We start from the raw sequence: 13,020 nt of genomic DNA, 5'->3' as shown, positions 1-13,020 counted from the left end.
ATTTGGATAATTCTTTTTTTGTTAGAAAGGGGATATCTCTAGTTTAGTACCATGATAAGGAAACCAGGATCTGATGATAGAATCTCACAGAAATCGAGGGAAACCCTCAAAAATCGTAGCGACGACTAGTGCGTTTGTTAATTTTTTTCGTCTACTTACGTTGTATTACTTGTCGATGTAATTGAAGTCGGTTTTTTTCATTTGCCAGCAAACACAATTATACCCAGTGAAAATTTCTGAGGTAACACAACACACATAAAAAATACAATCAAATTGAGAACCTCCTCCTTTTTTGGAAGTCAGTTAAAATACAGTAATCCTAATTAGGTGTGAGACAAAGTTTATTAAAAAAATTACAGCAATGCTTTGATTAAACATTTTCTTTTTTTTTTGGAGAAAAGCAGTAAACAGTGTAAATAACTTCTTCATTTAACAATTGAAATCTGAAATCTTGGATCTTGGATTGTAATCTTCACCTACCATACTTACAAAGTAAAAAATAATTATGATCATACGTAATGTCACACAAAATATTACATCGACATAAGAGTAAGGTCTCGTCGAGCGTAACGCAAAATTTTAGATTAGATCAATAAAAAATAAAACTTTTTCTATATCATACCATCTGCTTACCCCAACACTAGGGCGATTATGGCAGCTGGCAGCGCACGCGCACAGTTGACAATAGCTTCGATCAATGAACCCTCGACCCCACCCTTAGAGCTTTACCTAGCACAAACTTTTAATGAAAAAACATTCATTGCATTCTCTTAAAAGACGATTACACAATGACAGATAGCGGGAAAGCGAAACAGCTGATCTTTTGAAATGCCCCTGAGAAAAAATCAGCATTCTTAACTTTTTTAATTCTTAAATAAAAGAACAACACTTCTCTTACATACTCTACCTACTTATAGACAAAAAAGAAATAAATATTCATTGTTGTTACTTTTAAATTGTTACGTTTATCACGTGAATTTATCCTTTTATTTTTATACAATAGATTTTTTTAAATAGTATATCACATTTTTTTTAAATATTATGTCAAAGTATAATTTAATTATTTATTGCGTACGTGATAGGTATGGTATATGTTACATAGAATCATGAAATTGTTTTCATCATTATTATATTACCATTTCAAATGAATATTTTTATTTTTATTTTAATGTGTTTAAATAAATATACCTATCAAAATAAAATAATAAACGTACCTCTATGACAGTTATGAAACTAAAAATCTTATTTATTTCAAATTTTCAATTTACTCACATTTATTAGTACATATTTCGATAATGTTTGATTCATGATAGGTAAGTACTATTTATAATTTATTACTATTTATAGATAAAAAATACCATATTAGTCAAGACAATTAATCTAATTGAAGGATTTCAATGCAGTATGTTTTTTACCAATTTTTCATATAAAAAGATGATGAGATATATTTCTATAACAAAATAATTTATATTTTAATCGTTATAAATATAACTTTTATTAGACATTTAGGTTGAATTGCAATAAAATGTGATCTTATTCATCGTGTCATGTTTAAGTAAACGAAATAAAATTGTTATAAAAAACTTCTTTACATAATTGTTAAATAAATTCCGTAAGGTCATCTATGTGTAACTATTACAATCTGAATTTATTTTATTTTACTTATTTGTAATATCTAGGCTTGGTTCATCTATTTTAATATTTAATTTCGATAAACGCAAAAGTATCAAAAGTATCTGAGATGGTGTTGATCTCTGATTGATTCAAAAGAGAGATTTGTTAAAGATAAAACAATGTGTACCGACTGATAACAGTTCCCACCTCACGACATATTTTTTCCATAAAAAAACAGACCCTATTCTAAGGGATCAAGATTCAGATTTCAACAATTACGCGTCATAGACGATGCCCCTATCTATTTTTGATGTACAAATCTTATAAAAAATACTACGTAGATAAGAGCGGATGTTTAACTCGACTTTTTGAAATAGCGCTTTAATAAAAAAAACTAAGGCTTCAAAACTATTGTAAAATTAAATGATTTGATTAATGAAAATAAAAGTAACAACACGAGAGTAGTGAGAATAGTAATGCTGATAACGATACATATCATCATGGAAAATGCGGAGGGTAAAAGGCAAAGGCACATGCAGTGGGACGACGCATGTGGCCCGACGGGCCGTGTCTTTGCATCTGGTAGTCGGCGCGGGGAGCGCGGCGGGGGTTAAAATTAGTTATACCGAAGCACCACGTGCGCCGTGAACGAGCATCAGTCCGCGTTCAACCACCACACACGACACTCACATCTATCGGCTCCCGTGTTTACAAGTAACCTACGCTCGTGCGTATAAGTCCGCTGCAGCGGAGTGACAGTTACCGCGGGTGCAAGGGTGGCCGGCGCGACGGAGACGGTGCAAGGCATGTTGATGGCGGGCGCTCTGCCGGCCGAGCCCGAGGGGCTGCTGGCGTTAGGCGCACTCCCCGGGCAGAAGGACACCACATGGACGAAACTCTTTGTTGGCGGTCTCCCATATCACACCACGGATAAGAGCTTAAGAGAACATTTCGCAGTTTATGGAGATATAGAGGAGGCCGTCGTTATAACAGATAGACAAACTAGCAAAAGCAGAGGATATGGATTTGTAAGTGGTTTTATTTTAAATTTTATTTAATTATTGATAATTCAGTCACGATTAAATACGATCATTTATTTCAACCATATATATGTTTTTGTAAAAACTTGTTCAGCTGAAATGACACGTAAACTTCATAGTGCTTGTGCGCACTAACATCGCTTCATTTCTGAAACAGCGTATCGCATGTACGCGTTATCGTACTTGCTACCTGTGTTATACTTCGCTACTGAATACACACATACATATGGAACATATCGCGAAATTATTCAAACAAAACACGGAAGTTATGCCCTCGGTTTACAGGTGTACCTACTTCCACAGTTGCATTCACCATCCACTTAAGCAGAGATAGATGTATTGTTTAATTTTCCATGTACCAATGTTTATTGTTTATTGTATGAACAATTTCTTAATGGATTTCTAGTAATACAACAGTCAAAATGGGTATCCTGCTGTACTAGAGTTATATGCAAACGCGAATAATATTGATTACTTAGTTAATAAAGTTCAATACGTTGATAAACCGTAACAGCACCTTGGCGTCAATCAACGCGTGAATAATGCATTAGTACCGCCACAAGCTTTGATAGTCGTTTAGTCATTTCATACGCTGGCTCGAGTCGAATTTGCTAGATACTCGTCCGATTTTCAAAATGTCTGCTTCACGAATCTTTTAGCGTAATAAAGTTTGAGGCTTCGTGCGGTGCAAGTGGGGCTCGTGGGAAATGAATCACAACCCCATTTTCAATTCAACTAGGGTAGAGACCCTGTCGGAGGGAACATGTCTCGTTGCACCCTCGCTGTGACATCTAAATAGCTGTAATAATCGCAATGCGTCGATAGCGACACTTTATAAAAAAACGGTCTAGACACATTGAAATTTTTAGTGTAATAATATAAAAAACTTACAAATAGATGAAAATTACGAATCTTAAAAATACTTTTACCACATTGTGCCTCTATTTTACTATATAAAACCTTCAACATAGACTAGATACATGACACCTGTAATGTTAGTTTAGTTTGTTAGAAGTCGTATTTAAATATCGACCTTACTGTTAAAACAATACAGGTTAAGGCAAAGATCCTTAAGAAACAATTGCATAGTTGCTCGGTGGGTACATAACCCGGCATGTTGGGACGTGCTGAAGTACATTTGGAAGACAAAAGAGCGTCATCTGATACTGTGCGGGCGAAGAGGAACGGGTCTTGTATTCTGCAGAAAAAAAAACCTTAGAGAGGTGGCAAGGCTTTGGTCATTAAACGAACTGTATCATTTTATAGACCGCACATCATATGCTTGACACCTAAATAGCGATTAATTAGAACCCAATTTTTCTTAATTAATTATTGTGGAACAAGATAAGTGTAGCCGTAGATCCAAATATTTGGGCTCTAAGATTAATTTTGTCTTTATTAAATTATTACTACATTTGTGTAAATGTAAACAAAGCACAAAATTTAATCATGAAATTGAAGAGTGTTGATGTACATATATTAAACAATTAATTCTGAAGGCGTGGCGACTCTTATTTATTAAGTCTATTTCCAAGACTATTTTAATATGGGCACTATGTACATTGAAATAAGACATCGGAATTTGTAATCTCGATTTGGTCTTCTGTACAGTCTACAGAGTGAAAATGCTGGGCGTCGCAGACCAGGACACGCCTCTCGCTACGAGTACTACGCCGTAGCCGTTTTTTGTACCTATTATTTTGTTTTATCTTTATTATCTCGTCTACGTTAATTTGGTTCTGAACTTCAATTAGTGTCACCTTGTAGAAAATTTTTCGTTTTGGGAATATTAATTTATGTCACTATTCAAAAATTAACACAAAGTGTCTTTGTAAACAAGTGTTAGTAGGTAACTGTAATAATTATTAAAATCTTTACATTGCATTTACATGGGTCGGATCCTTGATGATGACATTGAGAAGTTTTGTAGTACATATTTTATTGTACAAGTCATGAATATCTGTGAGGATGACTAATTTAAAGGCAATATAAATCCTATTTCGTGTGATCAACTCCGATAGATGGGTTTTACTTAATTGCTGAACAAAAATTTTTAATCTCAGATTACAAACACTATCATCTCCTATATCTATGGCCGGTTTCACCGGTTGTGAATAAAGTTTATCCAGCAAATAAGTTACGAATAGACCCTAACAGCAAGAGGTAGAATAGGCCATTAAAACCTGTGTCGTCTCAACTGAGAAAAAACTAACCTCTTATTATATGTATAAGTGGAGAAAGTTACGTAATATACTATAATATTATTTTATATGCGTTAACAGTTTTGTCGCCGAAAGAACAATCTATACATATAATAAAATGGTAGGAAAATCAAAACTGTACATTGAATATTAAAAAAAAAAAAATACTTGGGGTGTGATCTACAATCGATACCGAAGCTAAAAATATGGTTTTTAGAATTTTTGTCTGTCTGTATATTTGTCTGAATGTATGTCCGGGATAAACTCAAAAAGTAATGCATGCATTTACTTCAAATTTGGCACGAATATTATTAAGAAGTCGGGTCAACATATAGGCTACAAATTATCACGCTATCACCTACGGGGAACGAGCAGTGAACCTTTATTTCTTCAACGCATTCTGTAACAACGCGTAATCTAACGACGCATATTTGAATGTTGTTGTTATTATGTTAATAACTATGCTATAAGCTAGCTTCACACTATAAATAAAGACATTCGGTAGTATTTAAGTATCAGCATTGCACCCGTGCGAACCCGGGGCGGGTCGCTAGTAGCAAAATAAAGGTCTAACTCACTCAATTACTCATAGAAAAAAAAACTCACGCAAGAAACATGTGACCTTTTTGTATCACAAGGATTAGGCTTATCTAATTAGTGAAGTAAGTTATTTCAACTTATTTTTATTTATTTATAAATAAATTATAAATATTCATACACATAACACATTCGCTACCTTTTATTCCGACATTCCCGCGGGATCAGATATTACGCGGGTGGAACGAGCAAGGGGTAGTTTTTAAAAAAAGGTACAATAATTTTTATTAATTTATTAATTCTCATTCGATAAGTTCGTAAAAAAAATTAACCCAACTCTTATGCTTCGAGGATATACTGGGCTCGAACCGGGGTCTTCTCGTTTCGGGATCGCCCGATTTTCCACCTGAGTTATTATAATAACCTTGTTGATGGTGATGAAATTTACCTTCGTATTCTAATGATATTATAGCAGTTTTTCACTGCCTAAAAACACGGAAAAAACGACATTTCCTAAAAATGAATCCTAGCTAGATCGATTTATCGCCCCCGAAACCATTTGATACTAAATTTCATGAAAATCGTTGGAGTCGTTTCCGAGATTCAGAGTATATATATTATATGATGATGACATTCCTCCTTTAATAATTTTAAAATGTGCTTAAAGCTTTGTTACTCATTTGAGTATATTTTTTAGACGATCATTGAATAAAGGCTATGTACCAAACATATGGAAGTCGGCGTTCATAACCCCCATGTATAAAAATGGCAATAAATCTAATATAGAAAATTATAGACCAATTTCAAAACTTTGCATTTTTGCCAAAATCTTTGAGAATATCGTTTATCGACAGGTTTATGCTACAATTCAGGCTTGGTTCATTCCAGAGCAGCATGGTTTTTTGAAAGGTCGCTCGACCACATCTAATCTTCTTCTTACATATGACTATGTTAGCTCATCAAAGGACTCGGGTGCACAGGTCTACATAATATATACTGATTTTAGTTAGGCCTAGTTAGGCGTATTGACCACTGTATTCTGCTTCGAAAGATCTATATGGCGGAAGTACACGGAAATCTATATCGTTGGTTCTCCTCATATATAAATAATCGTTCTTAGGCATTAGCTTTAAACGGCTACGTCTGTGCCTGGGTGTCAGTTCCGACTGGAGTTCCTCAAGGCTCATTATTGGGGCACTTCTTTCTGCCATATTTCTGAACGATGTATCATCATGTTTTCATCATTCTCTTTGCTTCTTGTATGCTGATAATGCTAAAATAATAAAACGTATTTCTTCAATGGATGACTGTCGATTACTGCAGGATGACCTAAACAGATTCAATAATTATTGCCAAATTAATAAATTAGACCTTAATGTCTCAAAATGCCACATTACGAATTTTACTCGCAAATTAAACACTCTTAGATACAATTACACCCTAAAAGATCAAACAATGGTACATATAAATAAAATTAAAGACGTGGGTGGTGTAGACTGCAAATTTTTATTCAATGAGCATGTTCAACATGAATTTATCGTAAAAAAGGCCTTTGGGGTTTGTTAGATTTTGCAAATACTTTAGAATGCTTAAGCCTATAACAATTCTATATTGCTCTTACGTACGTAGTATACTGGTGTATTGTTCTGAGATCTGGAACCCAACATATAGCATAGCATGTAAATATAATCGAATGTATTCAGAAATGGTTTTTAAGATACTTGCAGTATAAATGTGGCGATAATTTAGTTAACTATAAAAGCAGATGTAAAAAAAAACTATTTCCTTCCCCTGAGTCGAAATGTCTCTGATTTAGTATATCTAAATAAAATTGTCAACAATATTATAGATAACCCAGACTTACACAACAGAATTAAATTTCATGTACCCACTGATTCTTTCGTAATTTTGCCACATTCTATATCCCACCTTATCGTCGAAATTCGTTTATTTGCAGATCTACTACACGATTTAATGACTTTTTGCGCGATCATCGTGATGCTGATGTTTTTCTGATTAAACATTACTCTATTCGATTGGTGACACAGAATATTTCTCTTCCGATAGCTAACGATTTCTAAGCAGTTTAATGATGCAGCTAAGTTCTCGAACCATTAAGTATAAGTTTAATTTTGTTTTACTCTCAAACTCTTAAATGATATCTCACTAATAATAGCACTCTTTGGTTGTTAATTGTAAAAACTTCTAAATGGCTTTTAGTTTTTAATTTTATTTCTAATTTATAATGTATAGCTGTAAGTTTTTCTGAATAAATAAAATATAAGAATAAATAATTATAAGAATTGCTCGTTTAAAAGTATTCGATGTATCGTTGCTAAGGACAAGCTTGTTTATATAATAATATAAATGTAAGAAGTTCAATTCTCTATATCAAAAATCTTTAATTTGTAAGGAATACTTCAAGTTTAACAACGTTAAATATAATTGTATAGGTACGCCCAGAAACCAACTAAACCATGTGCCGATTTTTCATCGTCAAAAACTATTATTTTTTGCTTCGATAAGCTTATTACATATATATTCTTGATATGTCTATTATTGTGTACATAGTCACTAAAATGACTATACCTTCTTTATTCAAAAATATAGTTTATAAACTCATCAACACCAGTTTTTTACATGACCATTTTATTGTAAACATACCAATGTACCAAACAAATCACTTTTTTTTATTCAAAGTTATACAAAAACCTAAAAATCAGTATTTATTTAAATGAACTGTACTGAATAAGTTTACCAATATGCAATCAAACTGCTATTACTATACTGCTACTAACTATTCTCCGCATGGGACAAAAATATTTGCTACAAATTATTTAGAATTTTTTTTTAGTAATTCATCGTGCTAGAAATTAATAAATATGGAGTTTTTCCTACGCTAAATCGTTAGTGTTTCGTAGTGAAATAATGCAAATTGGTGTGTAAACTGGAGCACCTTTCTGTGCGGTACTTATCGTTTTTTTTGTCGTTGTTTCCTGATGTACTTTCTCTTTTTAAATTCTACCTTTTATGACACATATTGTTAAAGAGTTAGTTTAACAATACTTTTTGCAAAATAGTGTTTAACAATGATGAGATTTGGTGAAAATCCTTGCTATTAGAATGAATCAAGACAAATATCAATACTTTTAGAGATTACATAGACGATAAAACAAGCATGATAAAATAGCATGTTTTGTAAATTGACCATTCATAAGCCCCTTTGAACGATTACTTAATGAACAAAATATTCAAATTTCAATTTTTTTTTTATTTTGTAATAATAAATTTCAACATTTACACCCTGCTGTCTCAAAACAATTTTTATATAAATACAAAAAATACGAAATTTATAGACCTCTCATTTTAAAATTATTTATAGACTAAGTGCGGTCTTAATTAAATAATGACGAAATGAAATATGCTGATAAATATTGCTGATAGCATAAATTAGCAGATAGTGTTCGTGACAAAGATAAGAAATGAACGAGGGAGAATCGGTTCTAACCAATTATTTATTTTTGAATAATTAATGATTATAAATAATAAAAAAATAATAATAATAAACGCTTCACACTCAACGGCCCCCAGTAGGATTTTCTCCTGTGTCGGGGTCCGGAAAGACACACAATACACAAGCACAAACGCCAAGGACCACGACAAACATCTATATGGCCAATACAAATATCTGTCGTGAGCGGGGATCGAACCCGCGACCGCCAGCGCAACAGTCAGTACTGACAGCTGCGCCAACGCGTCGTCATCAAATATAATTTATTTGCAGGAAAAAAATGTGTGTATGTAAAATATTTAAATGCAAAACAATTAAATTGTGCATAATAACAGTATGTAAATATCATTTAATACCCTAATTCATGTAAAATTTACAATTGTATTAAGGTGTAATTCGTATTTTAATTTAGTTTTCTCTGTGAGCTTAGCAAATAATGTTCCTTAAAACTTTACACAATTTTATTTTATTCCATTTCAAAACTACAAAATATTTAGGACATTAATTAGTCAAAAACCACGAGATAATACCTTGTCCTATTGCCTGTAATGGCTGTAATAAATCAATCATTATCACCGTTTCAGCCTATCACAGTCCACTGCTAGACGTAGGCCTCCACAAGCTCGCACCAAAAACGGTGTGAACTCATATGTTTTGCCCATAGTCACCAAACTGGGTAGGCGGGTTGGTGACCACAGGGCTGGTTTTGTCGTACCGAAGACGCTGTTGCCCGTCTACGGCCTGTGTATTTCAAACCCAGCAATTAGATGGCTATCCCGCCATCAGTCGGCTTTTTAATTTCCAAGGTGGGGTAGTGGATTTGTGCTATCTCTTAGTCGCCTCTTACAACAGCCACGGGAAGAGAGGGTGCTGGCTATATTCTTTAAATCAATGTCAAGATCTAATTTAAGCTTACTGAGGTAGATCACATAGGAAATTATTTTACTCAAATTCTTTACTTAAATTTACTGTTCTCGAGTAGTTTTTTGTTCCTGTCTTGGATAAGGTAGCCAGAGTTCCTGGGAAGTTTTTGGAGGCTGGGTCGGTAACGTGCTTTTTGATTCTACAGGTGTTGCAGGTATCAATAGGCTACGGTGACCGCTTACCGTACGCATTTTCGCCAACCTAGTTATACAAAAATAAAAAAAACTCACATTGCACTTTCCAATGCAATACGAAAAATTGCTAAATTTTTTAAACAGTTAAAAGCATATTGGTGAAAGAAAATGAAAAAGTTATTTCAACACAGTAACAATAAAACATACACACTGAAAACTATTGGTTGATAAGATTCCTTATCGGCGCCTTACCTAACTAGAATTTGAGCGCTTAACGAAACGCTGTTAACTGCTTTCCATGATATTATTTATTCGATCATGTACGTTATTTGCTATTAAATAAAGGCTTTTGTGGTATAAATCATTATATCAATTAACTATGAGTACCGTATCGATATGCATTTACTGCATATTTTAATTATAACTCACGTTTGCCTTTAAACATAAAATATGGAACAAAAGCTATTACTCGCCCTTTCACTGGCGTCATTTTAAACTCAAGTTGTTACGTATGTACTTATTTATATTTCTGATAGCTAACTAGATAATTAAAATAAGGCATATAAATGAAATTGATTCTATTGGTATTTGTCCATGAAGTCTTTGAAAAGCTACTTATGTAGGTACATGTATAATAAAATATACAACACTAAACTATGCTTATTGAATTTTCTTTCAAAATAAATAAGGTATCGAATTTTCCGGCCCTGGCATTAAGGCCTGACCTGAGACTATTAACTATTTTTTTTAATGTGAATTTACTATAAGAGAGTGCTGTGTGTGTTAAATAGCACAAACATTAACAAGTCTTATGATTTGTCTTTCCTTGTTGGTTTTCCGCTTTTTACTAAATGCATGATGTATACACGGTACATATACCAAAATATCATTTTTTACAATTTTTGTGTGTCTGTCTGTCTGTTTGATTGTTCCAGCAAATCTCTGAAACAGCTGGACTGATTTTGACGGGACTATCACTGTCAGATGGCTGATGTAATAAGGAGTAGCTTAGGCTACTTTTATTTTAGAAATTTATTTAACTATTTGATAACTCTGCGAACTGAAAAATAACTTTTTTGTTAAATTCTACGCGGACGAAGTCGCAGGCACAGCTAGTTTTCAAATACATTTCTATCTATGTTTCAAACGATATTTATTAATTGCAGCGGTAATTAATCTGTCAAGTATTTTTTTATTACTCTTAACCCTTCATCAGGAATAGTTGCTTAGCTTACTACACTTAGCTCATTGAAATTGACGTAGTAAATTATAAATATATAATAAATAATTTAATATTATAAAATATGTTATATTACGTATAATAACTTAATATTATCTGTAGGGCAATAAAATAACGTTAAAACAAATAAAATAACCAACATTTGTATAGCTATTTCGTTCATTAATGTTGTTCACGTTCGAATAAAAATGATATAAAATTGTATGTTTGGAATTACAATTAGTATCAATAAAGCTAAGTCGGGTCTTATTTTTTTTCTCAACTTTTCTAAACAGAGTTGTATAAAAAGTTGTGACAAAATTATTAATAGAATTCAACAAAATGTTTCAAAAAGACAATCCCATGCCATCAAATATATAAATAAGGGATAAAAATACGATTGTATTTGGCATTGTAACTTATACACAAACGTTTTGGAAAAAAAAAGTTATAAATATAAGGTTCGATATTTAAATTACAATGACCAGACCTCCGATATCTGAAGGTCATCAAATGTTTCCTTCGTTTCTGTCGATTTAATTAGCTTCTACGTTACATATTTTGACTAGAATAACTTGAGCTGCAGTATTTAACAACGAGAGATATAATATGTTTGTCCGGTGAGTATCCAGTGGGCCAGGTATAGTTGGTTGGTGAAGGCGAGGTGGCGACCTGTGGGGCTCGCATGCATTACAATTGGTAATTCGACGTTGTCACTGTATTTTCTGTAATATACTGTATTATATAAATACAATGAAACTAGATTCTATTCGAATGATTGATGCAACTCGATGATTATAACAAAAGTATGTCAATGCCTTTGCAACAATTTTTTTTAAACCTTCAGATATGTATAGAATTTATTAGTATAGTAAAAGGTAATTTAAAATTATTGAAAATAAAACTCACAAATGAAAAGTAACAATATTATTACGATACTTTTACAGTAATAGTAAAGGTATAAAACAAAACATAAAGTTTTACATTGGTACAGTTATTATTATCAACATGTTTCTTAAAGTGGTTTTTATTAAAGCTTAGTAAAAATGTGGGTAATTTTTTTTTGTAACAGTACTCATAAAGATACTATTTTTTTTACATCATTGATATAGAGTTTTTCGGTAAATTCAACCCCAGATAAATATATCTGTATGACCTATAAAATATTTGTCACTTGCAGGAATCGAAGCTTCTGTGACCACTAGCTGAATAAATCGTTATTATTATAATTACGTAATTTGTCTAGCAATAATCGTTCTTATATTTAATATTTCATTGTAAAGCTCATGAATGTGATTTTTATCATATCCTTAAAATTATATTTATTTTATATTGTACTTTTTTACAATGTTATGCCTTTATTGTTATGGATAATGAGCGGTACAGTAATTTCCGAAACAAATTAGTATCACAGTATATTAATTTTATTATATCAAGGGAAATAAACATACAAATCTCATAAATATGGCTAACAAAAAGTGAGTTGAGTTGACTACTAGTTTTTATTAAGTGTACTACAAGACAACTCATAAGTTTTTATACGTTTAAAACATTTATAGTTAGTGCACTGATTTTTACGTGTTGGCATCGTGATGTTTTGCGGCTTATATCTTGTAACACCACACGAGCCATAGCACAAAATTTAATAGGTACTTAAGAATAAAAGTTTGAAATCGGCCTGAAATGTCGTGAGCATTAAAACTTTTTATTAACTTTTTAACCGACTTCATAAAAGGAGGGGGTTACTCAATTCGACCTTATACTTACATATATATATTCGCATACATACAATGTCTGTGGATAACTTTGTCGTGTATGAACCGATTTTGATGATTCTTTT

At 32.5% G+C, this 13,020-nt stretch overlaps 1 protein-coding gene across 2 annotated transcripts in view; it reads left to right on the top strand.

Moving 5' to 3' along the window:
* The first annotated feature begins 2,274 nt into the window (after positions 1 to 2,274).
* Positions 2,275 to 13,020, top strand: part of LOC123655706 (RNA-binding protein 24-B-like) — a 33,298-nt gene continuing 22,552 nt past the window's right edge. For both annotated transcript variants that reach the window (XM_045591470.1, XM_045591462.1), the window contains exon 1: positions 2,275 to 2,642. In XM_045591470.1, the coding sequence (XP_045447426.1) occupies positions 2,421 to 2,642 (222 nt within the window). In that variant the 5' untranslated portion in view covers positions 2,275 to 2,420. The remainder of the gene's footprint in view (positions 2,643 to 13,020) is intronic.

The sequence above is a fragment of the Melitaea cinxia genome, chromosome 1 (assembly GCF_905220565.1).
Source record: "Melitaea cinxia chromosome 1, ilMelCinx1.1, whole genome shotgun sequence".
In the NCBI taxonomy this organism is placed as follows: domain Eukaryota; kingdom Metazoa; phylum Arthropoda; class Insecta; order Lepidoptera; family Nymphalidae; genus Melitaea; species Melitaea cinxia.
This window is presented reverse-complemented; position numbering and strand designations above follow the sequence as displayed.